The sequence below is a fragment of the Anoplophora glabripennis genome, unplaced genomic scaffold, assembly GCF_000390285.2.
Source record: "Anoplophora glabripennis isolate ALB-LARVAE unplaced genomic scaffold, Agla_2.0 scaffold283, whole genome shotgun sequence".
In the NCBI taxonomy this organism is placed as follows: domain Eukaryota; kingdom Metazoa; phylum Arthropoda; class Insecta; order Coleoptera; family Cerambycidae; genus Anoplophora; species Anoplophora glabripennis.
The window spans coordinates 141914-167625 of NW_019416379.1; the positions used below are offsets into that span (position 1 = coordinate 141914).

The following is a 25712-nucleotide window of genomic DNA, read 5'->3' on the forward strand; positions in this document are numbered from 1 at the left end:
AGCTGCACATGTCAACGTTTGTGCTCGGCGTTCACGGACATTAACGTTAACGACTGAAATTAGCGCGTCCGCCCGAATATCAGCTTAATGAAGTAAGTGCAAACAATTAATAAATAACTCACCATTTGTTCCGCGGCTGCACCGTACCTCTCGCTATTAAAAAGCTTTACGGCTTAGGAGCCGGGATGCACTGCTAATTTTGCAGGAAACAAGAGCAAAAAGTGCGGGGCACAATGCCGGAGAGCGCTTTATTATTATGAAATTGGATATATGGGAGGCGCGGCGCAGCATCATAAATAAATAGAAAACGTCACGCGGTGTGTATATACTGCTCGACATAATTTTGGGTCGGGGGCGTTGACAGAGAGTCCATAACTTTGGCGAATTTTAATAATAAAAAAATTAAGCAGTAATTTCCTACTCATAAACAGTGTGATTCGCAACTTAGCCGAAAAATTTTGAGAATGCGACAATAAAAATTGATATTACCAAAAACGTTATAACAAAATGTTTACAAATTTCGAGGAAAAAAATTGAACTCATATTTAAAAGTACCACATAGCAGGATAACTAGTTCAGTTCATTCTATCTTACCAAATTCATCTTGCCGGCGAGATACGCATGATCAAGAGAGTGTGCATTAGGCGTGACAAAGACAGGAGATCTTCTGTGTAAAAATTTTAATTAGGACTGGTAAATAGTTATTTAATAAAAGGTTTACATTACATATTTAGATATATGAGCAAATTATCTCTGTATCACCAAAACTGGCTTCTGCAATTTCTATACACATAGTATAGAAATTGCAGAATTAATAGATATATTTGTAGTTAGCACTTAGTGTGTGACTTTTGCCCAAATAATTGTTAAATACGACAAAATTTTCCGAATGTCAACGTTTCATCTCAATTGAAACATCTTCTTACTCTTAAAAAACAAAAAAGTTTACATTAAAAATGTAGGTATAATTAAATAATTAAAAAAGGGAGGAATTATTATATACATATTACATATTATACAGGGTTCCCCATATTAGACTATGCAGTTTAAAAGTCGAATAAAAACTTTCTGATCAAAGTAAATTAACTTTTTAATGGACTGACATGTAGCTAATTTTATGGGATTTATGACTGAAATAAATAATAATTCAATTTTTAAAGATCATATCTTCCAAATGCCCTCCTTCGACTTCAATGCAATTTTGAATTCTAAGTTTAAAATTTCGCATTACTCGACGAAGCAAATCAAACCAATATTACCAAATGATGCTACACCATTAGGATCACATTTTAACAAGTAGGCGCCTGTCTCTAAGCAACGACAAAAGTAAACACTTCATTGTTTTAGTCACAAATGTCACAACTTAATTTAATTTTCATTTTTTAACAATTTTCATTGCGTTATGAATTATTCAATTCAAGAGCGTGTGTTTTCCGTGGAAGTCTACATTAGAACTGGTTCAGTGGAAGAAGTTCGGCGTGCATTTCGACGGCAGTTTGGAAATAATAATAGGGGCGATGCACCAACACGCGTTACAATTTCGGCATGGGTTCGTCATTGGCGTGAAAATGGCTCTGTGCAAAACATTAAAAAACCTGGACGTCGAAGAACGGTGCGTACGCCTGCAAATATTGAACGAGTGAGAGCTGCCTTCACAAGAAGCCCTAAGAGATCTGCTAATCGGCAATCACTTGCCCTAGGAATATCCAAGGGAAGTCTCCACAGAATTCTGCATAAAGATTTAAAATTTCACCCCTATAAATACCAAATGGCGCATCACCTCAGTGATACAGATAAAGAAGCGAGGTTGACATTTTGTCAAGAATTTTTAAATCAGCACCATGGAGGAATACATAATTTGCTAATGAGCGACGAAGCAAATTTTCATTTGGACGGTGTTGTTAACAAGCAAAACTTTAGGTACTGGGGAGCAGAAAATCCTCACGAACTGTTTACCAAAAACCTCCACAGTCTAAAAGTCGTTGTGTGGTGTGGTGTAGCATCATTTGGAATTATCGGTCCTTATTTTTTTGAGGATGAAAATAACCGTCCTGTTACAGTTAATTCCGAGCGCTACATAAACATGTTGCAAACGTTTCTTATCCCCGAACTAACTAGACGGGGACTACTAAATGGTGCCATATTATTCCAACAAGATGGAGCTACAGCTCACACAGCCAGAAACACTATGAGGATTTTGCGAGATTTTTTTGATGGCCGTATAATTTCCCGATTTGGAAATTTGAATTGGCCCCCGAGATCTCCCGATTTAACGGCCCCAGATTTTTTTCTCTGGGGATACCTGAAGCAAAAAGTTTATGCAAGTCGTCCAGCAACAATTCTGGAGTTGAAAGAGCAGATTCAAAATAAAATTGCAGAAATAAATGGAGATTTGCTGCGTCGAGTGATGCAAAATTTTGAACTTAGAATTCAAAATTGCATTGAAGTCGAAGGAGGGCATTTGGAAGACATGATCTTTAAAAATTGACTCATTATTTATTTTCGTTATAAATCCCATAAAATTAGCTACAAATTAGTCCATTAAAAAGTTAATATACTTTGATCAGAAAGTTTTTATTGGACTTTTAAACTGCATAGTCTAATATGGGGAACCCTATACAAAGTAAAACTTGATTAAAATTAAAATGAATGCTAATTAATTAATTACACAGTTAATAACAATTATTCTTAAAAATCATAATATAATAAAAGATGCAGTCCGTTACGTTTTTGTTGAAATAGAATTGCAAGAAAAGAATAAGCCATAATAAGTTCTGCTATTGGAACTACTGTAACAATTTATCGCAGTAGGGGCATGTTTTAAAATTTTCAATGTCTTTCTACCCCGGGTGTCGAATGCGGTTAATTTTAAGAAAGTGACGCAAGAATCTTCTTGGAATTCAATCTCAACAAATATCGTACGGACTGTAAAAGTTTGTCATTTACATCAGAAATAGGTTTTCGGCTTTATGGATAACATAAATATATACGACATAATATAGGTAATAACAAAAACACATAAGTATGTGTAGAAAAAGGTACAGTATTAGCAAATATGTTTGTTCATTTAGGAGCATCCTCACATCAGTAACTGGTACGAATTAAAATATTGTGGTTTGGAAGTATTTAGTATAGCTAGGGTTTCTGATTTCTCGCCCTACTTTTTTCTCGGGACTTGAGAATTCTCGACTAGGAATTCTCGGGAATTCTCGAATTCTCAAGAAATTTCTAAAACTTAAAAAAGTCATAATTTTGGTATTGCAACGCGAAATATAAACATGCTATTATACTTAACAATCATCATTAACATTTATTATTTATTCAGTATTTTTATTAATTACTTATATGTTTCTACTTCTACTAACAAAACTAAATTAAACTTTGAGTTTAACTTGTTTTTTCATTAAACACTTTCAATATACTTATGTTTATTTCAATGTTTTTGAATCGTAGCTTTCTTCCTATAATTATTAATAATCATTAATCATGCAATCTTTTAATTAAACCAATAGTAAATTATGAATTTAACCGAATAAATCTTAAAAAAAACAAGCTTTAATTTAAAGATACAGAAGCGTTCTTCCTATTAATTTATCACTTATAATTACAATCTTTTAATGAACACAAGAAAAATAAAATAATCAACTAAAGGAACAGGAATTAAATATTTTCAGAATCAACATCAACATTAGGTGTCTGCTTATAATAAAATTTCTACTCAGACTTATAACGAAGTACATTAAAAAAGTAAGAATCGTCTAAGTAAACTAAAGTCTTAAAAACTTAAAATAAATAAATCATGAGCTCGTCGAGAAACCACTTTAACCGCTCAGTTATTTGTCGAGAAACGAATTGAACGCATGAACGAAACGAAATCCAATCAATAACTTAAGACGCGCGTGATTTTTAAATTTCTCGATTTCTCGACACCTTTTTCTCGTCTCGAGTAAGGCCAGATTTCCCGGGAATTCTCGCTTCGAGAAGTCTCGACCAGAAACTCTAAGTATAGCAAACTAGTTTGGTTTTTATTAATCATTTACTTTCCATTCCAGATTAAAATAAGAGATGTTGAGATGTCCGATCTTTTGTTGACTACATTATTTTGTTTTTTAATCGTAATCATCTAGTCAAATAATTTTTTTCTTAAATTGTGTTGTATATTTAATATCGAAGTGGATTTAAAATTAAAAAAGTAAAGTTTGCCAACAATGTTACTTTTTCATTTTTTAGGGGATGTAAAATGTTATGACGATCATTTTTATGGTCATTAATTCGATGTCAAATTACTGATGTCGTGACCAGACAATTTTTAATTCTTCTGATGTGATTGTTAGTATTTAGTATCCATTTAGAGTAGCTTTCATGAATTTGTTCAAGCTGCCGATAGGAATTTCACGGCTCGAGCTTGTAAACACTGTATATGTATACATGCGAGGGATTTACAATAAACAAGAGTTGAATTTGCAATGCTTCAATAATTTATCATTTTTAGAACACATTTTGAGCATGCTTTCAATTAATGGGTAAACGCTGCAGGTAGAGATAATTAGAATAAAAAAAATAAAGATGGGACGGAAACCGTAACAAAATTTGACTGAATTTGCCCAGACCAGCTTCAGCCTTAATATACCGTTCAGTTTTGAATTTTGAGATTATTCATTCTTCTACATTTGAGTGCTTTGTGCGACAAATATTTATTTTGCAAGCGTTTGATCCAGTTTAATATATGTCATATTGCCTATACAAGTCACTTCTGAAGTTTCCGTATATTCATTCCGAAAATAATCCCGAATAATTTATGGTGTTTTTGTTTATCGTGTACGGAATCTCAGCCCCTAACTTCCATCGAACGGTCTAGAGAGGCGTCGCGAAGTATATAATAAAAGAGTCAACAACCGGGCGATATGTTTAGAGAAGCTGCTGGAAGTGGTGTTATTAATTAGTGTAATGCTTTTAGGGATTTGGTCCGGGTTTGCAGCGCCCCCGTCGACGCGGAGGTGCTTCCCAAGGGCGCTCAGATAGTCGCCGAACTCCCCCGGAAAATTTATTCTATTAATTCATTAAAGGCTTATTTATTTCGCCTTTTTAACGGAAGCCGACGAAACTGCCGCTGATAATTCTCTCATGCTTTTATCGCGCCCGATTTTTTACAGCCTCTAAGAACATCGACTAATACAAGAACGAAAAACGAGTGAAATTGAGGACGTTAGAGAATAGTATCTGATATTGTAACAAATAATAATATCAACGAATAAATAATAATACGTATTATACCAACAACATACCCCGCCAAGCAATGCTCTGCACGGCACTGGCAAAGCGGCAAAGCTAAGTAAACCCGTGTACTATACAAAAAAATAATTTACGACCTAGTGGACCAATACAGATTTGCTTTGATGACCAGCGCGCCGCCGTCAATTCTATTACATCAGGCGGACTAGTTTACCAATACCGGACTCGCCGAATTGCTATTCGAGTATAAATTACGAGACACACCATTGTCAAAGCATAAGAAGAAATTTCAGGAGAAGTGCATACGGTCCTGTGCTTTAAGATTTACATGTTCCAATTGACATCGTAACAACTATACCTAGGAGGAGTTGGTAAATAAAATGTTCCGTTTTCTCTAGAGCTAAGTCTAAGTATAGAAAATGATAATTTGGTTATAAATTCCTGACAATCAGCCAAATTACGTAAAATTTTAAAAAGAAAGACTTGCGAAAAGTATTTCCGTCCGGACACCATTGTGCGGAGACCATACAGGAGATGCATATTCAAGTTTCGATCTAACGTAACTAAAGTAAAGAAGCTTTATGACATGTAAGCTTGAAAAATCACGACATTTACTATAAATCCATATGCTCTATTAGCAATAGAATATTAAGTGATAGTTTTTCATCAAATTAGAAAATTAGGAAGCAACGGTCAAAAGCATTGTCTCTCAACGCGGTTGGAGATTCATACAATTAACTTGTAATAAATTAGTCATATTATGCATTGCTTCAACAAATTCATTCTTTACATTTATAATTATAAGGCGTTGGGCTGACTACCCACTAATTTGATGTAATGAATAGTTTTGTTAACGATACGTACTACAAAACACATCGTGATCATTTATTTTATTTATTTGTTTAATAAACTTTTCAATAGATCCAACTGTAGAATAGATATTTCTAGATACTTTCGATGTTATCTTCGTTATGCGTCGCTGTAGCAGTACCTAAATGGACTAAAAAAACGATGAATTTATGTCCACTATTTTATTGTTAAAATGTGCAGGGTATGGCAGTAGAAAAAGTGTCTTCTCGTGAGTCAATTTTTTTCATTAGCAACATAGTTTTTTTAAACAATTTGGGTGGAAAATCAGTTTTTCCAATATATTGGAAAAACTATTGATTTTAGAGAAAAGTGTTCAACATCAGATAAATTGTTTAAAAGTTATTGCAAAAAACATTAAAAAAACGTGGAAAACAGCATTTTTTAATTATCCATAACTTGGTTGTTATTTGTTGGAATTTTATAAATATGCCTAAAAGTTGTGTTTTATTGTTATTTAAAACGGTGCGAAAGATGGGCGTTGTGGGCACAATATTTTTTGTAAAATTCTATTTATTTATCTAACATTAACCTTTAATTTCAAAATTATTTATTACAAATATTTATCCATATAAGTTTCATTTAAATTACTGAAGTTTTTCTAAAAAATATTCCAAAAATAAATACGCAATCTCCTGCATTTTTGAAATGAAAGAAGAACATTAAATATATCTCTTATTTTTGAATCTGCACTAGCGATCGCATATAAATCATCCCGTATAAGCAAATATTTACCCTTATGGCAATGCGGCTTCTAGTTAAAACCACTTAGCTCGCCATAAGCAAAGGGCTTTTAAACCGACTCAGAAACCAAATGGAGGAATATTTATCACTGTCTTAAATTCGCAGGCTCTATACAGTTTCGACTGTTTAAATACACCAACGCGGACTAAACTGGTACTATAGTGCCGTATTGTATCTCTCGCGAGCTCATTAGGCACCCGAATATCAAGGAAGAAGCAAACTCCAGCCACCATTGTCTCGTATTTACGAAACAAACTAACAAAGACGTCACTGTCGGGTGGTGTTGATTTTGAGCGGAATAATATTAAGCCGCTTAAGTAACTTTTATGGGCGATTCCGAGATTTTCACTCCTGGATAATTTATCGCGATAAATACATTCCAGGGACCGGAAGTGGAGAGAGAGCGGCGAAAAGGTGGAGGCAAAATGATTAAATGACAATATATTTTCGAGGGGGATTTTTGCTGCTGTTTAAACTGCAGCCTTTCGGCAGAATTACAGAACAGATACTGAATGCGAAACGAAATTTTGCTCTCACCTCTAGATTTGTTTGGTTTAAATTGAAATTTTGTGCAAAAGGAGAGCAGCTGTATCTGTTTCACATTTGTTTGGTCAGAGGTATAGCGTGAGGCTTAGTCTGACTTATATTTTAAGGTTCAAGCTTTAGATTGATTAGGAAAGATTGAAATTTCAGATTGCTCCATATTATCATAATCTTTTAAATACTGAATTAATTTATATATTTATTTTGAGTTCAAACATTTTTCTTTCAAATGATGTAAATACACTACTGGAAAAAATTAAGGGTGCACAAATATTTAATAATTAGTGACTTTTGAAAGGTTGTATCTCAGATAAAAATGCGCGAGACGGTTGTAACTTGTAAGTTACGATTTTGGAATTTTTTTAAAATCTTGAGCGACCTTTAAAAAGATTTTTTTCTTTACCTGATTTGAGGGGGTTCTTGAAACATGATAAACTAACATATTTTCACGAGACACGAAAAAAAAATCGTTTTTTTTTGGGTCACGTACGTTTTCAGCCACAAAATTTGAATAATTCCAAATATTTCGAATTTTCACCACCAAGAACGGCGGTGACAACATTTTTAAAATTATGGCGATGTTTCGCATGGTATTAACTATGTACTGTACAAATTTAGTTTCGTGCAACTCACTCGGTTTCAAAAATACAATACCTATGTATGTTTTCAGCCACGAAATTTGAATAATTCTAAATATTCCGAATGTTCACCACCAAGAACGGCGGTGACAACATTTTTAAAATTATGGCGATGTTTCGCATGGTATTAGCTATGTACTGTACAAATTTAGTTTCGTGCAACCCACTCGGTTTCAAAAATACAATACCTATGTTTCTAATTTCAAGATATTTTGTTAAATTTTTTTTTAGCTGATTATCGAGGAATCAAAATAAATACCTTAAAAAAATTTAAAATTTTCTTTTGGACTGTCCACGGATTCAGGAAAATTATTTCGAACTCAATCAATGTAGAGGTCAGTTAGCTTGTTTAATCATCTTCAATTTGCTTTTTGGAAAGTCTTCATATGGCTATTGGTTACCAAGATATTGATGGTTGAATGAAAAATGACACTTTTGTCTTTAATCAACGATATCTAAGCAACAAATTATTGCACAGTAAATCTAAGGGCACTTTTGAAATTTTGAATAAATCCTTTATAAGGACATATCATAGTTTTCGAAGAAAATATATTTTTTTTCGGCTTTGACATCAATTTGAAAAAAGTGCAAAAAAATTACTTTTTACAGTTTTTTAGGAAAATTACTAATTTACAAATATTGATGAAGAGACTAATGTTGAGAGAAATTTTTATATATGCATCAAACTGTTTTTGTTCCAAAATGATCAAAGTTTTGGAAGGAATTAAAGCAAGACTGCTTTTAAACAATACATAATCGTCATCAAAATGAAAAAGAAGAAATTTTCTCGACTTTTCCCACAATTTTACATTAGATATCGTTTAAATTTAAGAAAAAAAACAAAATATTTTAAATATTTAAAAAAATGTTTTAAATATATTTATTTATTTTTCAAAAATCACTGGAAAATTTATGAAATATGTAGTTCCTTTATTTTTTTCCAGTAGTGTATATTTCTACAATTAAGGAAAACACGCATTGTTAAAAGAAAAAGAAAACTTTTTAATTACCAAGACTAAGTTTAAATATATATTTAAGATACAAAAGTATTTCTTTTCAAGCTGCTTGAGTGCAATAAAGATACATTCTACACGTTCGCCTTGTAACGTTTTATATTTGAACGTGCAAATTCTCGTAAAAAATGGCAAATTTTTCGTGAATGTTTGTAGAATTATATCAATTATTTGTAAGTATCATGATTCCACCCATTGAAAATTTTATCAGTATAGTAAGTTCTGTTATAAAACGATTGTAAATAAACTGCTGTAATTGAAATCGATACTGTTTTTAAAAGTTTGAATTATATATCAAGTTCAGATTTTTTAGAAATGGTAAAAGCATATAAAAATTAAAAACGTGCTAATACCTAATTGAAAGTGGCATCGATCCTAAGTTGGTCAGTAAGTTTAACAGATTTGGCAACAGAACACGCGAAATTAATAGGGGTTACTCAATCCATGGGAGTATACGTCATAGTTTCAGACAGCCATCTGTAACAATTCTTGCACATGCAGGAGGAGATGTTTTAAAGTTGAAAAGGCATGGTGGCTGGAAGTCATCCATGATGATTCCAAAAAAAATTGCGATATATACTTGTAATCAAATTTTGCGGAACTAATGGTGCAATCTCAAACAATGCCGTTGCCACTACAGCTATACTTTTTACTGCATCGAAGAGTTCTCTAGAATTCTCACTGAAAATTGTGTTAATCGCAGGGTATATGAACATATTGTTAGAAATGAATAATGAAAAAAGATTTGTTTTTAGCGATAGGCCTTTTACTGCAATCATGCTATAAAAACGGGCAATAAACACTTTTATTAGAAAAATCGTGTTAGAACGTCGCACATTTGTGTGACAACACCGAATTTGTTGTTAATCTACGACGAATGTTAGCAAAACGCTGCACAGACAGCGCGTCGTTTTCCGCCCTGCGGAAATTTGTTTATCTCGTTTACCGAACCCAAGGTACTGGACATATTACAACAATACTGTAGAGAAAACAACCAGAACGAGTTAGATCATTTCGTATGCAAAAGGAAAAAATTGAAATTATTGAATGTAAACCGACAATGAGTAGATATCAAGCAAATTGTATACCAGTTGAATATTTCTCGTCACAAAGTGTGGAAAATCTTAAACAAATATTAGTTTTACCCGTTTAAAATGCAACGTACTCAGGCTTTCAGAGTTTGATTCTGTTGCAACAAGATAACGATGAAAATGTTACGGTACGTAACTATTTTAATGATTGAAAAGGCGTCATTTAATCGCAACAGGGTAATAGTATACATATTTGAGGGCAGTGGAAAATATACATGTAATTTGAAGAATTTTGCAGTAATGATTTACAATAAATGTATGGCAGGTGTTAACAGTACTATTATTGGACTTTTTATATACCAATTTTTATAGAGTTCGAAAGTTTGGTACATGAATTTTGATCACGATTCCATTCTCTAACTTACACGCATGATGCACCTAATACATGAAATTTTGGAATGCTGGCAGATTAATCCAAAATTTAATTACCCATTGCCAACTAAATCATCCATCTGACGCAAACAATGGGGTGACAGAAAACCTTGTAGTCCTAAGAGAAAGCGCCTGGTCTAAAAATATCCCCGCTATGGTATAATAAACATAAGATCCAGGAATTTTTACTGCTTTTAATACGGAAGAAAGCCAGGAGTACTGCTTGGAGGGATAATGCTTTTATATTTGTAAAACTTCAGAACGGTCGACGAAATATTTATGTGGCTGAGCTGGCGCTTCAAATATACCTACGTACTGATAAAGTGATTGACGGAACTGAGGTCAGGCAACTTCGGGGAAGCGTCCTAAATATGTATGAAAGTTCGTGCGCAAGGTTAACAAACCACATTTAATAGTTTTGTTCTCCGAACAATCAGAAATAGCGTTTGTAAACGGTTGAAAATTCATTCATTATAATGCTAGTACTCATTGGTCTGATGATTGGCAATTGTTTGCAACTAATTCTTAAGTTCTGTTCATTAAACTTCTGTCTAGTAGCTTGAGAGATTCAACATTGTTTTGATCAATTAATTGTAACTAAAAACATTATTCAAAGTATGTTAGAAATATTTTTCCATCTTACCCCCCAGAAACATCTTTTCACTGTTACAAAAATATGTTGGTCGTAAATATTACCTCTGTGTTTCTGAGTAAATAAATTGAAGTCCACAATTGACTGATTGTCATTACGATTATCCATAAAAAAACATAAAAGAATAGATTTCCTGTACCTACTAAAAGCAGTAATACATTAGTTCTAAGGGTGGTTTTTCATTCGACTTTCATTTTAGAAAATGATAGATTCAATATAAATGAGACTTTCTCTTTGGAGCTGAACGGAGTTGTTCTAGGCCTTGGCTTTGACAGGGTGTTGGTAGGGATATAGGAAGGTGGTAGGTATTTATCTCAAGCCTTTCACCTAGTCAGTAGCACTGTGTTCAATAGGTTAAGGGAGAAGGGTACTCATCTTATCAAGGTTTATTGCGCAACGCATCAAATTCCTGATGAAAAAAGGACTTCCTCCAGTCTAGGAATATTATGTAATCAGTTCAGGGAATCTGCCTTTTTACAATCCCGTGAATTTTATGGTACAAACTTTCTCTGGAAGACGAGATATAGCAGAAGTCATCACCCAAAGACCAGTCTGATCGACGACAGTATTCCTGCAATTTGTGACTTTCTGAAGAATGACCGTTGCCTTAGAATCTGTAAAATTGCTGTTTAACTACAATTCATTTATAGTAGTGTTTAAAAGTCATTCGTGATTGGCTTGGATACAGCAATGTGTATCCTCTTGGATCGTTATGCAACCGAGGAGAACTTTTTTGAGCCGTTTTGTCTCATGTTGCCTGCAGTATTTTAACATTAATCTGTAATACTATCAGCACCGAACAAATATTTCTGCAACTGCCTATAAAGCAGAATTAACCTCTTCAGTCGAATCTTAAAGAAGGTTGAATATCTTTGCTTGACACTTTTCCTTTTTTTGTGCCCTTTCACTCTCTTTGTTTTTAGACTTATGAGCAATTTTTTCTAAACCGTAGGACTAGTAAAGCCTGGGCTAGATATACGATCTTGGTATTTATTTGGTATAATTAATTGATATACAGAATATGGTTTGGTTAGTGCTGTAGGACGTAAATAATGTGTTGAAGTCAATGCGAAGAGTCGTATTTTGTACTAGCCAGGAACATTGCTCTGGTTAAGTAACTACAGAAAACCAGTGTTGACGTTCGATCACAGCTCTTGATGGATCCGTAAATTTTGGAAATAAATCGTCGGTGTTGTTATTTACTTTTGTTCTCTCTGTATTCCGGCGATCGCTGGTCGTTCGTTGTTCGTGACTTGATTTTTGTGAATTTCATGCTGCTTTCGAAAATTCGAAATTATGGCACTCGCTGCCAACAGCATCGGGCTTTATGATGGTCGTCTACTTTGGTTTGATAAGTCCGGAGTGGTTTTCGACTATACAGGAGAAATTTGCTAAGAGCTCACACAACAATATCCATGATAAAATAGAAATGATAAAATTAAAGTTTTAACACACTTAGTTCTTAGGTTATTAAAGAGGTTTAACACGTGGCTCTGACACTTATTCTAATAAAAAAAATAAATAAATAAAATTAAAAAAGTATTCAAGCAATTTCATCAAACTTAGTATTTGTGTACGTCAGAAACATGCAGCAAAATTTTTAATCTAAAACTGTATGAATAAATTTACAACATTTAGTATAAATCTCTTAATTATTTTTATGAAATAATGGATTTCGCAAAATAACAGATCCAATTGTTCCAACGAGTTCAAGATCAGTTTTCAATTCCCCAAACAGAAACGGGCTACATTAAATACGGTCATTATTTTCGGTGTTAAATCATATTCACTAATTGCCGTAATGGGCCCTTCGTAACGGCGGGGCTCTTTAGGGAACGACACGGAAATTTCGTATTAATTAATTCAAATAGGTTTTTTGCATGCTGCAGTGGAACACTGTTAAGATAAGGTAGTTCGTTAGAGGTAGTTTGGGTGTATGTAGGTTATTCGTATACATAAAATTAAACGATAACAGTGCGTTTCAGTCGTGCCGTCGAAATTAAAAAGTGGGGTGTCTACTCGAACTCGAACACAGGCGCCAGCAGTCACATAAAAGCTCAAATGCGTAAAAGATACACTCCCCCTTAAAACTGAATAAGGATTTGCAAATATTTCCAGGGCACTAAGTAAACATGTTTTTTTTAAGTGCACTTCTAACACCCTGTACAAGTATGTCGCGAATAAAGCATTATCCCGACTTGAGGAACGAACCGCAATAAAAGTTTGTAAGGTTATTTTTAACGGCTACTTTTTCTCTAATATAAATTTATTAACGTGATTCGTATTGGATAACAATCATTTGTTCGGTATTTGTAAAGTCCATAGGAATTTCAGGTTTTTGGTCATTCTAGTGATATCTAGCGGAGCATAGTCAATGTTTACTCGGTTGGGTTAAACAATAGTAGATTTCGTGGATACATATTCAATTTAGATACCCGTTTGTTTAATTTATCTTTTGTAATAATTAAGACGTATCTTAATTCCAATTGATTGGTTGGTGGTATTTTCATTATTGAAATGCATTTCTATATATTCCGTGGTCTGTCACTAGCCATTATCTGTCTGTCCTCTTCGGAACGAGCATCGTTTTAGAGAGTAAAAAAAATGTTTATAGGTGATTCACTCATAATGTCATTAATTTTAACCAAGTATTCGGAAGGACCAATAAAGACAGAACATCGAAAACAAATTACTCGACCTTTTAAAAAATAAGCAAATTAAAAATATTGGTTTACGTTTATAAAATCGTTAATGATTTAAAAAAAAAACATACATATACAGATATCTATTCGACAAGAAATAGAAATAATATATATTAAAAAAAATCTTTCCACTATACTGGCCAAAAGTACTAGTCCAGTTGGTAGAGGTTCCTACTATGTCAAACCTTGATATGATAACCCGGAAATAACTACACAGGCCTACTTCAAATGATGAATACAATAACAAGCTAATTTGCTGACAAAGTATTTTATCAGGAAAAAAAGTTATTAACAATTTAATAGTGAAAAATTTTTTTTTAACAGTTTTCTTTAAATAACTCAGCGGGATGACTTTGTACGAAAAAATGCTTAGGGCATGATTTTGTTCTTAATAAAAATAGCTACAAAATGGCGGTGGTCCGATTACGAAATTTGCAATAACAAAGCCGTGAGATTGAAAAAACGGTATAAAACGTNCAAAGAAAAACTAAGTGTGCTGCTGTCATGCCAGTTCTCACAATTAACTCTTCTGTAAGTTGTCACTGTTATCAGCTAAATACTTTTTGGGTGTAAATTAACAAGAATTATGCCAAATTTTACTAATGAATATGTGGACATGCTAATGCATGAGACTTCGTGTTTATTACAAAATGTATCTAGTTTTGTAAACTTCTAATAGATACATTGACAACCTTAGAAGTTTCATGGTGAACTTTTACTGGTATATACTAAAAGGAGACGAGTAGTTTCCCTTTATATATTTTTTGTAAATGTCACAAGAAATGATAACCTGTGAAGTTACGAAGTCCGCTATATATGATACCACATCTTCTACATACGGCGAAAGGTCAAACATGGTTTTTACGTTATCATGTTCAAATAAAGAAACGACTCTTAATGTACTTGTGACTGGATCACAAACTGGATCAGCTATTTTATTTGAAAAAGAATACCTAGGGACAATTTATATCTAAAACCGTGTTCTAAGATCTTGACTAACTTTGTATATTTAATAAAAATAAGTCTTGATATTTAGCATATGTTAGAAAATCAAATTGAATTTCATACCTTGAATCACGAAACACTTAGGTTAATATAATTGATATAATTTATTTTTATTATTGTTTATATATAAGTATTAGTTAAGGTAGATAACTCGTTATAATTTTTATGTATATTTGTACATAATGTGTATTTTTATATGAATTTTTGTGAAGATGATGAAGATAAAGATGAAGATGATAAATTTCAAAAAATGTTTGCTATTTTATATAAATAAACCACTACATTCACTATCTAATATGTATTCTCATAAATTACAATTAACAAGTTGTATAATTAGATATACAAAATAATAATTGGTAATTTTGCTCTTTTAATAGTACATCAGTTATTAAATTTCATTTGAAATAATCCGCTAAATTTTCGAGCTTGCGCAAAATTGACAAAATGCAACATGTACACTTTTTATCCCCTCTTTTTGGGGAGGGTCATTAATGTAAAAGATATGCAGTGCTTGGTATATGTATAGAAGTATGTGCGTTTTAGAGAGTAAAGAAAATGTTTATAAGTTGTGGGATATACAGGGTGATTATAGTCATTAATTTTAACCAAGTATTCGGAAGGCCCAATAAAGACAGAACATCGAAAAAAAATTACTCGACCTTTTAAAAAATAAGCAAATTAAAAATATTGGTTTACGTTTATAAAAACGTTAAGGATTTAAAAAAAACATACACATACAGATACCTATTCGACAAGAAATAGAAATAACATATACATACATATATTGATAAGTTTAATACTGGCCAAAAGTACTTCAATCTTCGTCCTTCGGAAATAAAAAGTAGTAAATCAATCAAATTATTCAGAATAAAATAATAAAGTTACTAACAACGAATTGCTTTGATAATATAAAAGAATTTGAAGATTATTGAGGTAATTTCGAATATACTACTAGATTGTCGTAAATTTAATTAAGTAGACCTAGATCGGGCTGAGTACTTACAATTAGTTTAGACTTATGTTGTATGAATAATGTTTTAGATGTGTATCAATGGTTTGTCATATATTTTGTTATAATATGTTTGTATAATGATCATTTGTAGATCTTTTTTCTCTCTCGTATTCCTCTTTGTTTTTTATCTGTGACAATGCTAATCCATAACTAGTTTGTGGCAACAAAGCAAATAAATAATAAAAAAAGTGCCAAAAACGAAGTGAAACTGCTGTTTGGCGATACTGTGGTCTGAACTGTTAATGATTTTAACTCCACCCGCGAACCTATGCGCTAAAATGTCAAAAACTGCCAAAAGACTGGAATAAAAGTGACTTCACTAAACTGAAACGACATCTGGTGGATTCAATACTGTATAATTTTGTAGAAGTAATATGTACACTAATTGTAGCTAAAAAAAACAAAGCGTCATTTATCCCCAACATCAAACCGATCAGATCAATACCACTTTATGCCCTATCAACTAAATAGCCTGCGGCCAATAATTACGCGATTACATTTCGGCCCCAAGTACAAATAAATTGTAATTGCGCTATTGTAAAGGGAAATTTCCCACTTAACTGAAGTGGTAAACGCATTTCTGGCGAGTACAATCAGCTGCCATATTCAATTACTAGTGCGCCTGGCTGCATATTTGCATCTATTATGCCGGAACAAGAATTTAAAATGTCTGTCCTCTGTTTACCAGTTTGTGTCGTCGTCGTCGTCTGCCGCGAACATGGGATTAGGGGATCCAATTATCAAAGCGACCGGCACGTGTTTTTCCAATGCAAACATTTCCGATGACCGTGGCCAGGGCCGGCGTCAGGATATTGTTGCACGGCCTACTATCAGGTAATGTACTCCACAGTTACACCATGGGTAGTCATAAAATACATGAATTATCCTGACAGTTATTTTAGATAAAGCAGAATATTCTTAATAAAGTAATTAAACAATTGTCAGACAGATGATGAAAACCACCCTTTATATGTACTCTCTAAGAAAATGAGACAAAAAAAATTGGGAAGTAGTGAATTATAGCTACCAAATTCTACTCTACTATGTAATATGTAGGGTAGAAATGGGTAGTAAGGTAGTAAGTACCGGTCACAATTGGAAATATATCAATAAACTAGAAAAAATGACAAATTTTTCGGTAGTGCTTATTTTTATTAAAACAAGGTAAATTTTAAACTTGACTAAATCAAATACAGTTTGCAAAATTATTTTCTTTTTAGTTTTTAGTTTGCAAAAATATTTTCTTTTTAGCTGTTGTACGGTTGGTGGACTTTACAATCATATACAAAGTGTTCTAAAAAATGGTATCGTAAATTCGGGAGAATAAAATAGAAAAAATATATAGATTTTTTCCTATGGACCATGGCTTATCGTTTTTTGTGACACAAGGCGGCAAAGGCTACTTTTTTTAGTCAAATTTTAACCATATCTTTTGGCACAGATGAGTTTTTAAGGGTAGTAAATACGTCAGTGCTGTCAGTTTTTGACAATCTTCTAGACATGCCTTTTGAAGTTGTATTCTATAGTGAATGTATATTACGTAGAACTCCATTTTACTTAATACACTTACAAAACACATTTGCTGAAATTGCTGAAAACGCACCATTTTTAAGAAAAATGTAGTTAACTTGCTCAAGGTCAACTAACTTTTATTTCTTAATGAGTGTCCAGAGAGGAATGTACTATAAATCAATGGTAGCTTTTTCGTTTTCTTAGATAGATAGATAGATAGATAGATAGATAGCTTTATTTGACCATTTGATATACAATAGTACATTTATGGCAAGTCAGAATACACAAAAAAAAGAACACAAAGATAAAAACTAGTATGTGTACATAAATCAAATTACTAAAAAAAAGGTTATCCGCATTTATTTTTTATTACATTTAAACTAACTGATAATTTTGACCGAACTTTTACATTATAATACACTGTAAAAAACCTCAAAATGTTACGGAGAAACTTCGACCGTAGCTAGATGGTCAAAAACGAACAACACTATACAACAGGCCTCAAAAACTAAAATATATCAGATTCATTTCATTATATTGGTTTTTGGAAAGGATGTCCAAAATTTCATTGAAAAAAATCACCTTACAACCTATGTCTTAAAAATATAAGACGAGATACCCTGGTTCCATCAGAAAACACCTTCTTCTTTGATGTTTTATCGGTCCTTGAATTTATTCTAAATATATAAAAAATATTTTTTCAAAACATCCTGTATATTTTTTAATTCTATTCTCCAGAGGACGTTTCAGATGTTATTGAGAGTTGCTTTCGCTATACAGCAAGAATAAAACGCTCTCTCAACGGTAATTATGAAGTATTTTATTGAAAACTTAAGTTGTATAGAAAAAGACGTGTTGACGGGGAGAGTGTTCGTTGGAGAGTCCCTGTGTGTGGAGTCGGTCGTACCGTAGGTATATGAGTACGCATCTGGTCGCCGGCGCCAGTCCGCTGTAGACCCTTCCTGGAACGCTGGTGCGTCCGGCGGCGTCCTGCTGGCGCTCTTGACGTAATGCTTAAAAATGGGTCACTTGCGGCATGCGTATCCACATTATGACAAACGTTAGTTAAAATAAATTGGAAATCTATTCCAACTACACCATTTTTTAAATGTGACTCCTTTGAACATTTATATTCAACGGCCAATTATTCAAACATTCCTGAAACCGGTACTGCTCGAACTACAATGTTAGTTCTTGGGGTAAATCGAATGAATATCCAATATTGATTATAAAGACACGTTTTCGTGCCTTAGGTGTACGTGACGAAAACAATACACGGTTAATTAACAGAAATTTTCCGCAACAAACTGCGAGTGTTCTACATTTCACTGAATGGGAGAATTCCCTTTACAGAAGTATTTAATTCTATCTGGAGAAGTTCCAGTGTTCTCTTTACCGTATTATTTCTAATCATCTGGAAAAACTGTTCATTATGTTTCAATGTCACGTTCTAACGATGTTTGCTGGAGTTCAGATGCTTAATATTCAATTTACTAACAGCCACGGGAAACATATTTAAAGTTGTCCAGGTCATTTTATCAGTTCCTTGAGTCTGCATCAGATTTTGTTATTCGCTTCCTTTTCAACAATAAAATTGGGTCAGTCTTTGTGTGGAATATCGCCTTGGGAATCAAAATATATCCTAGTAATTTTCTCGAGGGCATTATTCTATCTAGCTGGAGGAATTGCGCATGACAAGTATAAATAAAACTTTTATGGTTTAGTTTTCTTGTTCCAGTCAGTGAAATAATTTGTTTGCCATTGGAGAAGACTCCAGTAATGAAAATTGAGCTGTCTGATAAATATTCTTGTATCTTGTGATTTTAGCGAGATGAGTGTGTAAAATTCGTTCGATAATAATAACTCAAACTAGCAATTAAAGTATAATTAAAGTATTCATACGATCCCAAATTGGTATTATTACATGAAATTATTCCAGCAAATTGGAAACCTTTATTTACAATTTCTTTTCTTCATAAAACTATTCGTATAGACACTTTGCTATTACACGTTTCTATAAATAGAAAATAGGCCGAGTTTCACAATAAATAAAAGCAATTATAGTGCTTTATTAATGAACAAAACAATTATTATTATTTTCCATATAATTTTTCAACATGCGCCTTTATGCCCTAATTTCACATTAACTTTTATTGTTACGACACGTTTACTGTATTATTAAAATATGTAGCACATATAAAAGTAAACATTAATGGCCTTAAGTGAATTTTATGTGAAATATGTACATACAGGGTGGGCCACCAGTAACGCCTCGGTGGCTAGGGACCAAGCGACAAATGTTATAGAAACCTGTTTAGGTGGGTTGATTATGGCGATTATTTTAAAATATTTTGAAATATACAGGGTGTCCAGAAAAAGGTACCATATCAAAGTTATGTATTTTTAAATGGAACACCCTGTATTTTACTGCATTTTTGAAAGCACCGTAAAAAATATGTGAACTTTATTAAAGCTTCTGCATACCTAGGACTTATTGTTTGTGAGATATTTCAATTTTAGTGAAAATTTTAAGGAAGCAGCTTTGGAGAGTGTTTAAATCCTTGAAATTATATATTATTATATTTGTCGTCACTTAGTATTGTACAGGGTGTTAAAAAAACTGCTGAATAGTTCTCTCAACTTTAAACAGCAATAACTTGGTTATTTTAAATGGGACACCCAGTATATTTTTACTCTGGAAGTTAGGAAATTTAAAACTCTTTTAAACTGTGTATAGGTTCCCTATACCTATCTCTAACGGTATTGGAGATATTTGTGCCGTTTCGTTTTTTATCGAATTTTTTGTAAGATGTATCAACGTGTCTTTATCGAGGTCTTTATTGAATTTGTAAAGCGTCAATCATGACAGCATTCAAGAAAGTTCTCTAATAAAAAATATTATTTTATAAGCGGAATAATTATAAAAAGTTATAAATTTTGTATAAATATGTTTGTTGTACGTAACTAAATTAAATTAATTAGGAACAACATAAAACATATTTATTAAAGGATATTTTACTTTTAGAAGAAACGAAAAATTTTAATTGATGATCGAATTGATAACCATTCTCTTGAATACAGCATCTTATTCTATCTTCAAATAATAATCTCACATTCCTTAGAAATCTTAGAATATCTGGGGTGATTGTGGCAAGTACATCTCTAATCTTTTCCTTCATATCATCGCAAGTAGTGTACAAGATTTTTTATATAGCCCGAAACAAAGAAGTCCATTATGGTGAGGTATGGATATCTAGGTGGCCACTGACAAGCACCATTCTTACTTATCCATTTATTACTAAATTTTCGATTTAAATAATTTCTCGATGAATATAAAAAATTTGTAGGTGCGCCATTTAATTGCATCCTCATTTTTCTCTTTATATTTAAAGAGACACCATCAAGCCAAACCAATTCAATAAAGATAACGATAAAGACACGTGGATATATCTTACAAAAAAATTTGATAAAAAACGAAACGGCACAAATATTTCCAATACCGTTAGAGATAGGTATCGAGAACCTATACACAGTTTGAAAGAGTTTTAAATTTCCCAACTTCCAAAGTAAAAACATACTGGGTGTCCCATTTAAAATAACCAAGTTATTGCTGTTTAAAGTTGAGAGAAGTATTCGGCAGTATTTTGAACACCCTGTACAATACTAGGTGAAGACAAATATAATAATGTATAACTTCAAGGATCTAAAATACACTCTGCAAAGCTGCTTCCTTAAAATAATTTTATTGCTAATATTCAATTTCTACGCTAAGCCTGCATTTTCACTAAAATTGAAATATCTCACAAACAATAAGTCCTATGCATGCATAACCTTTAATAAAGTTCACCTATGGTGCTTTCAAAAATGCAGTAAAATGCAGGGTGTTGCATTTAAAAAAACATAACTTTGATATGGTACGTTTTTCCTGGACACCTGGAATATTTCATGGTATATTCCTGGTATATTTCAGAATATTTTCAAAATGTAGCTGTAATTAACCTACACGTACCCACCTACACAGGTTTCTGTAACATTTGCCGTTTGGTCCCTAGCGACCGAGGCGTTACTGGTGACCCACCCTGTATATCAGAGTGCTCGTAAAGCAGGCAAGATCAATCGATCTATTACTTCGTCAATTTTAAATGTAATCATTTCAAATAACAGGAAAAGAAAGAAAAATATTGATGATATTCTAGTAAATACAGGGTACACAAAATAGTGTAACAAACGAGGTGGTAGAACATGTCAAAATATGAGAAAAAGTTTCTATAAAATATTCCCTCTAAAATGCGTTATAAGCGAGCTATAAAGCTTTAAAGGATCTTTTATTTTGATTTGATTTTGAAGTATTGCCAACGTTCGAAATTTATTAGACTATCCTTTTGTCGTCCTGTATAACACTTGTAAGTTTCAGTTATGTTAAGAATTTTTCTCACATTAATGTACCTAGAAGTAACTATAAAAAATATATTTTTGTATAAACGCTGAAATCATGAAACACATTAAATAAATTAAAACTTACACATGGATCTATTTTTAGCATATCTCCTCTGAAAGAATTATAGTCAGTATGGAATAATATCGAAAAAACATTCAGTTTAAAGTACAAACCATCACTGAACCGCACTAAGCGTAAAATAAAAATACAAATACCGTGAAACGCGCCTCTCTGTATGTTTATGTTTAAACAATATCCACCCGCAAAAGAAACGATCAATTTTCTGGATGAATGAACTGGATAGCGAGCTTGTTGGACTAAAACTGACGATATTGCGTGCGACAGAGAAACAGGAACATGGGCGTATCATTAGGGCACTTCGATGAAAATGTAAATATTGGATGACGTTCACGAAAAATTTATTAGTACAGATCGATTCATATAGCTCGTCTTTTATGTGTTATTGTAATTTTCATTTTACAAAGTCATTATTGAATATTATCAAACAACAACTACATAAAAATTAATAAAATAATCCACGATTTCTAGGAAAACTGATTATTTATATTTTGCAAATGTTGAACTGCTAGTTTATTCTCGACAAATAATTTGGTTTGGACTTTAATAGACACTACATATTTTTAAGAAAAATATTGAACACCATATCGAAATCGCATCATTATTCTGATTGTGAAATTTATTTGAAAATTCATGTACAAATACATATTGACCTCTTAAATCTATAACAGTATAAACACACAGTTTTTGAATATGTATTCTCATGTGAATTAGATTTTGTATTTCCGAAATAACCAAGTAAACTCGCTCTAGCACAGAATCGAAAATTACTGTTAGACCCCAAAAGTAATCCATTACTCATGTACCCCGTTATTCGGGGTTCCGCGCCATCCGCATTCATCACAATTCGTCTTCCAGGGGACATAAATTTCGTCTCCCCCTCCGTGCGGTTACATTAATATCGTTTTCATTAGTAAAATTCTTGAGAGGAATGACTTGACTTCGTGTTAACACCCTAATCAAATTTCAGCGTTGTTTGAGCCAGCCGAACACGCCGCAATTAAAATTGTTACGATCTGATGCGACGCAGGACTTGTTATTATTAAAAAAATGTACAACACTCGCATGGAATTCTCCAGCGAAATCGGAGTCACACTCTATTTTTAGGCGCACGGGGCGTTGTTACTAATTACTGCATGAGCATGTGGATATACTGTAAACGATGAGTTGTGAAATTAATTGGTGTTTTTAGACATTTTAGAATTCCTGTAGGGTTTCTGTCAAATAGGAAACTTTGTAAGAATCTGTGAATTAAAGGATATTATCAATAAATCAAGAAATGTGGGGAATCTTTAATAAATTTCTTTAGAAGTCGAAAAATTTCTTCGTAGACAGAATTTGGAATGTGTTCTTTTGGCGAAAATTACTATTTTATAAATTTAATATCTCCGTCCTAATTCTTTCTTTTGACTAATGACCTATTTGATTAAAAAATAGAATGCAAAATACTGTAAAAAAACCAATTATTTTAATTTCTAATTTATGAGTAAAAAATATCATTTTTCAGAAATTTCGAAATATTTAATAAAATGTTCACTGTGATTAAGAATAAATTATGAGGAATATAAAGTTCCCAGAAGCTGCAGGGAAAAAAATAGATCGATACTTTTTAAACGCGTTTAATGTTTTGTGACACTGTACAGGGTGTTTCAATATTTCAAAAAACATTTTAAAAAGCGATTGTTTGCCAAAAAGTATGGGGGGTCTCTAACATCTAAAAACCTTTGCCTTCAGAGATACACCCCTTTAAAAGCGTACTTTAAGATTTTCTTTTGTTTCACACAATTAGAGAAAAAACAAAATTAGAGATGTTACTTTGCCATGTCCACGGCTTTCTGATACTAATATTTTTAATCATCTACAACCCCTGAAAGGTATTGAAAATTATAACCCTTTTCTCATTGCTTCTTTTTATGGGGTTTTTGTGCAATTCAAGAAATGTCGTTTAAAAACTTGATTCACTTAAAAATGTGTCTGTTTCTTACATCTTTTCACTAAAATGTTCCGTTTTGTTTTTTCAGCAAAAAAAAAAGTTTATAAAATACGTGTAAAGTACCAAAAAATAATGGTTTTTATTTTAAACTTATAACAACATCATTTCACATCTCCTTTTATAGTCTTTCTGAAGTCAGTTGAACATGTATAAAAACGCCTAGCAATAAAATTTAATGAGTTTCATAGGCGTCTCTAAAAAAGTTTTCTACTAACGGTAAAAAATTATAATAATTTGTATATAATGTGTAGAAAATTTCTACTATATGTATGTTCATTTGACCAACAACATATTTGAATTATTTATGTCCTCAAACAATTTTATTATACAGTGTAGGAAAGTACCGATGGTCTATCGGAAGTTACGTGAGAGCGATAAAGTAAGCCATAGAAATCCATGTGATAGACAAGGATGGCTATAATGAAGGCGTCTAATAGGCAACGCCCATTTCGCCCTCCCACAAATAAGAAGTGGATCTTATTTGTGGAAGGGCGAAACGGGCGGCGACTATGAGAGGCCTTCATTATAGCCATCCTTCTCTATCGCATGGATTTCTATGGCTTACTTTATCGCTCTCACGTAACTTCAGATAGACCAACGGTACTTTCCTACCCTGTATTGATAGTAAATTTCGTTTTGTTCCGTTTCAAAAGGTCTCCAAAATGCCATGTTGTAAATTAGTAAACAAAATATCTCTCTTATTGTAATATGAATGATTAATAGAAGGTGCTCAAATAAATTAAAATTACCTGAATCACACCAAATTCCGCATTGCTACACTGCACTGCTAGGCCATTTGTCGACAACTGAATTTATGTCCAGGTCGCCCAGTGCGGCTGTGTTTGTGCCGCGTTTGCACGCGCGCTCATTTTTCAACTGGGCGACCAGACCTGTATATGGGTGTGGCTAAATAAATATGGGAACAAGTTTTTCAAATATTTCAATGCCGAGTTGCTGCATCAGCGACCGAATCTGGTACATACTGCCAACCAATTGGTTCTTCAATTGAGATCGGAAAGACTATACCACACTGTTTTCTTCTTCTAAATAGGATCAAGGATTTGAAAATAATACTGTAGTTGCTGTCGTCAATAGTTGTCATTGTGCATCTGTTAATTCATTTAATACAACAGGTGTTTCCGTGCACAACTTACGGTCTTTATAATGGTAAACTCACAAATAATGATGTGTTCGTTCATGGTATTGCTAACGGCAACGCAGTAGCAGCCAGGCGCCTTTATGAAGAACCTTATCCAGATCGTGTTATAGCGCATTATATGACGTTTAATCGTTTACATTAGCATCTTGGTAAAACCAAGAGTTTTAAAAAACTTATCACCGAAAATGGACATCCTAAAACAATTATTTCTTAAATGGAAGAATAGCTGCTTAAAGAAATCGCAGATAACCCAATAACAGGCACTAGGACAATTTCTCACACATTAGCATTAGCTTCACATCAGTTTGTAGGAATCAAAAAAAATTATTTTGTCATATTTAGCGTCTACAAATACTTTTACTCAATGATTTTCCACTTAAAGTAGTGTCTATGTGTCGATAGATGAAAGAAAGAATAGAGAACAATGCTCGATTTTTTGCACAAATACTCTTTGTCGAAGATGTTAGCTTCTCAAGGGATGCCATAATGAATTTTCATAACACATATAGACATATGGACAACAGAGAGCCCTCATCAATGTCAGTTTTCTCTTAATGTGCGGATCGGAATTGTTGGAGACTTTCTGATTGGCTTATTCCTTCTTCCCCGCAGATTGACTTGAGAAATTTATCGCAGTTTTCTTGAAAAACTGCCAACACTG

At 32.8% G+C, this 25712-nt stretch overlaps 1 protein-coding gene across 1 annotated transcript in view; it reads right to left on the bottom strand.

Moving 5' to 3' along the window:
- Positions 1-21969, bottom strand: part of LOC108909069 (general transcriptional corepressor trfA) — an 84595-nt gene extending 62626 nt beyond the window's left edge. The window contains exon 1 of the mRNA XM_018713306.1: positions 21906-21969. Within this exon, the coding sequence (XP_018568822.1) occupies positions 21906-21926 (21 nt within the window). The 5' untranslated portion in view covers positions 21927-21969. The remainder of the gene's footprint in view (positions 1-21905) is intronic.
- Positions 21970-25712: the final 3743 nt, after the last annotated feature.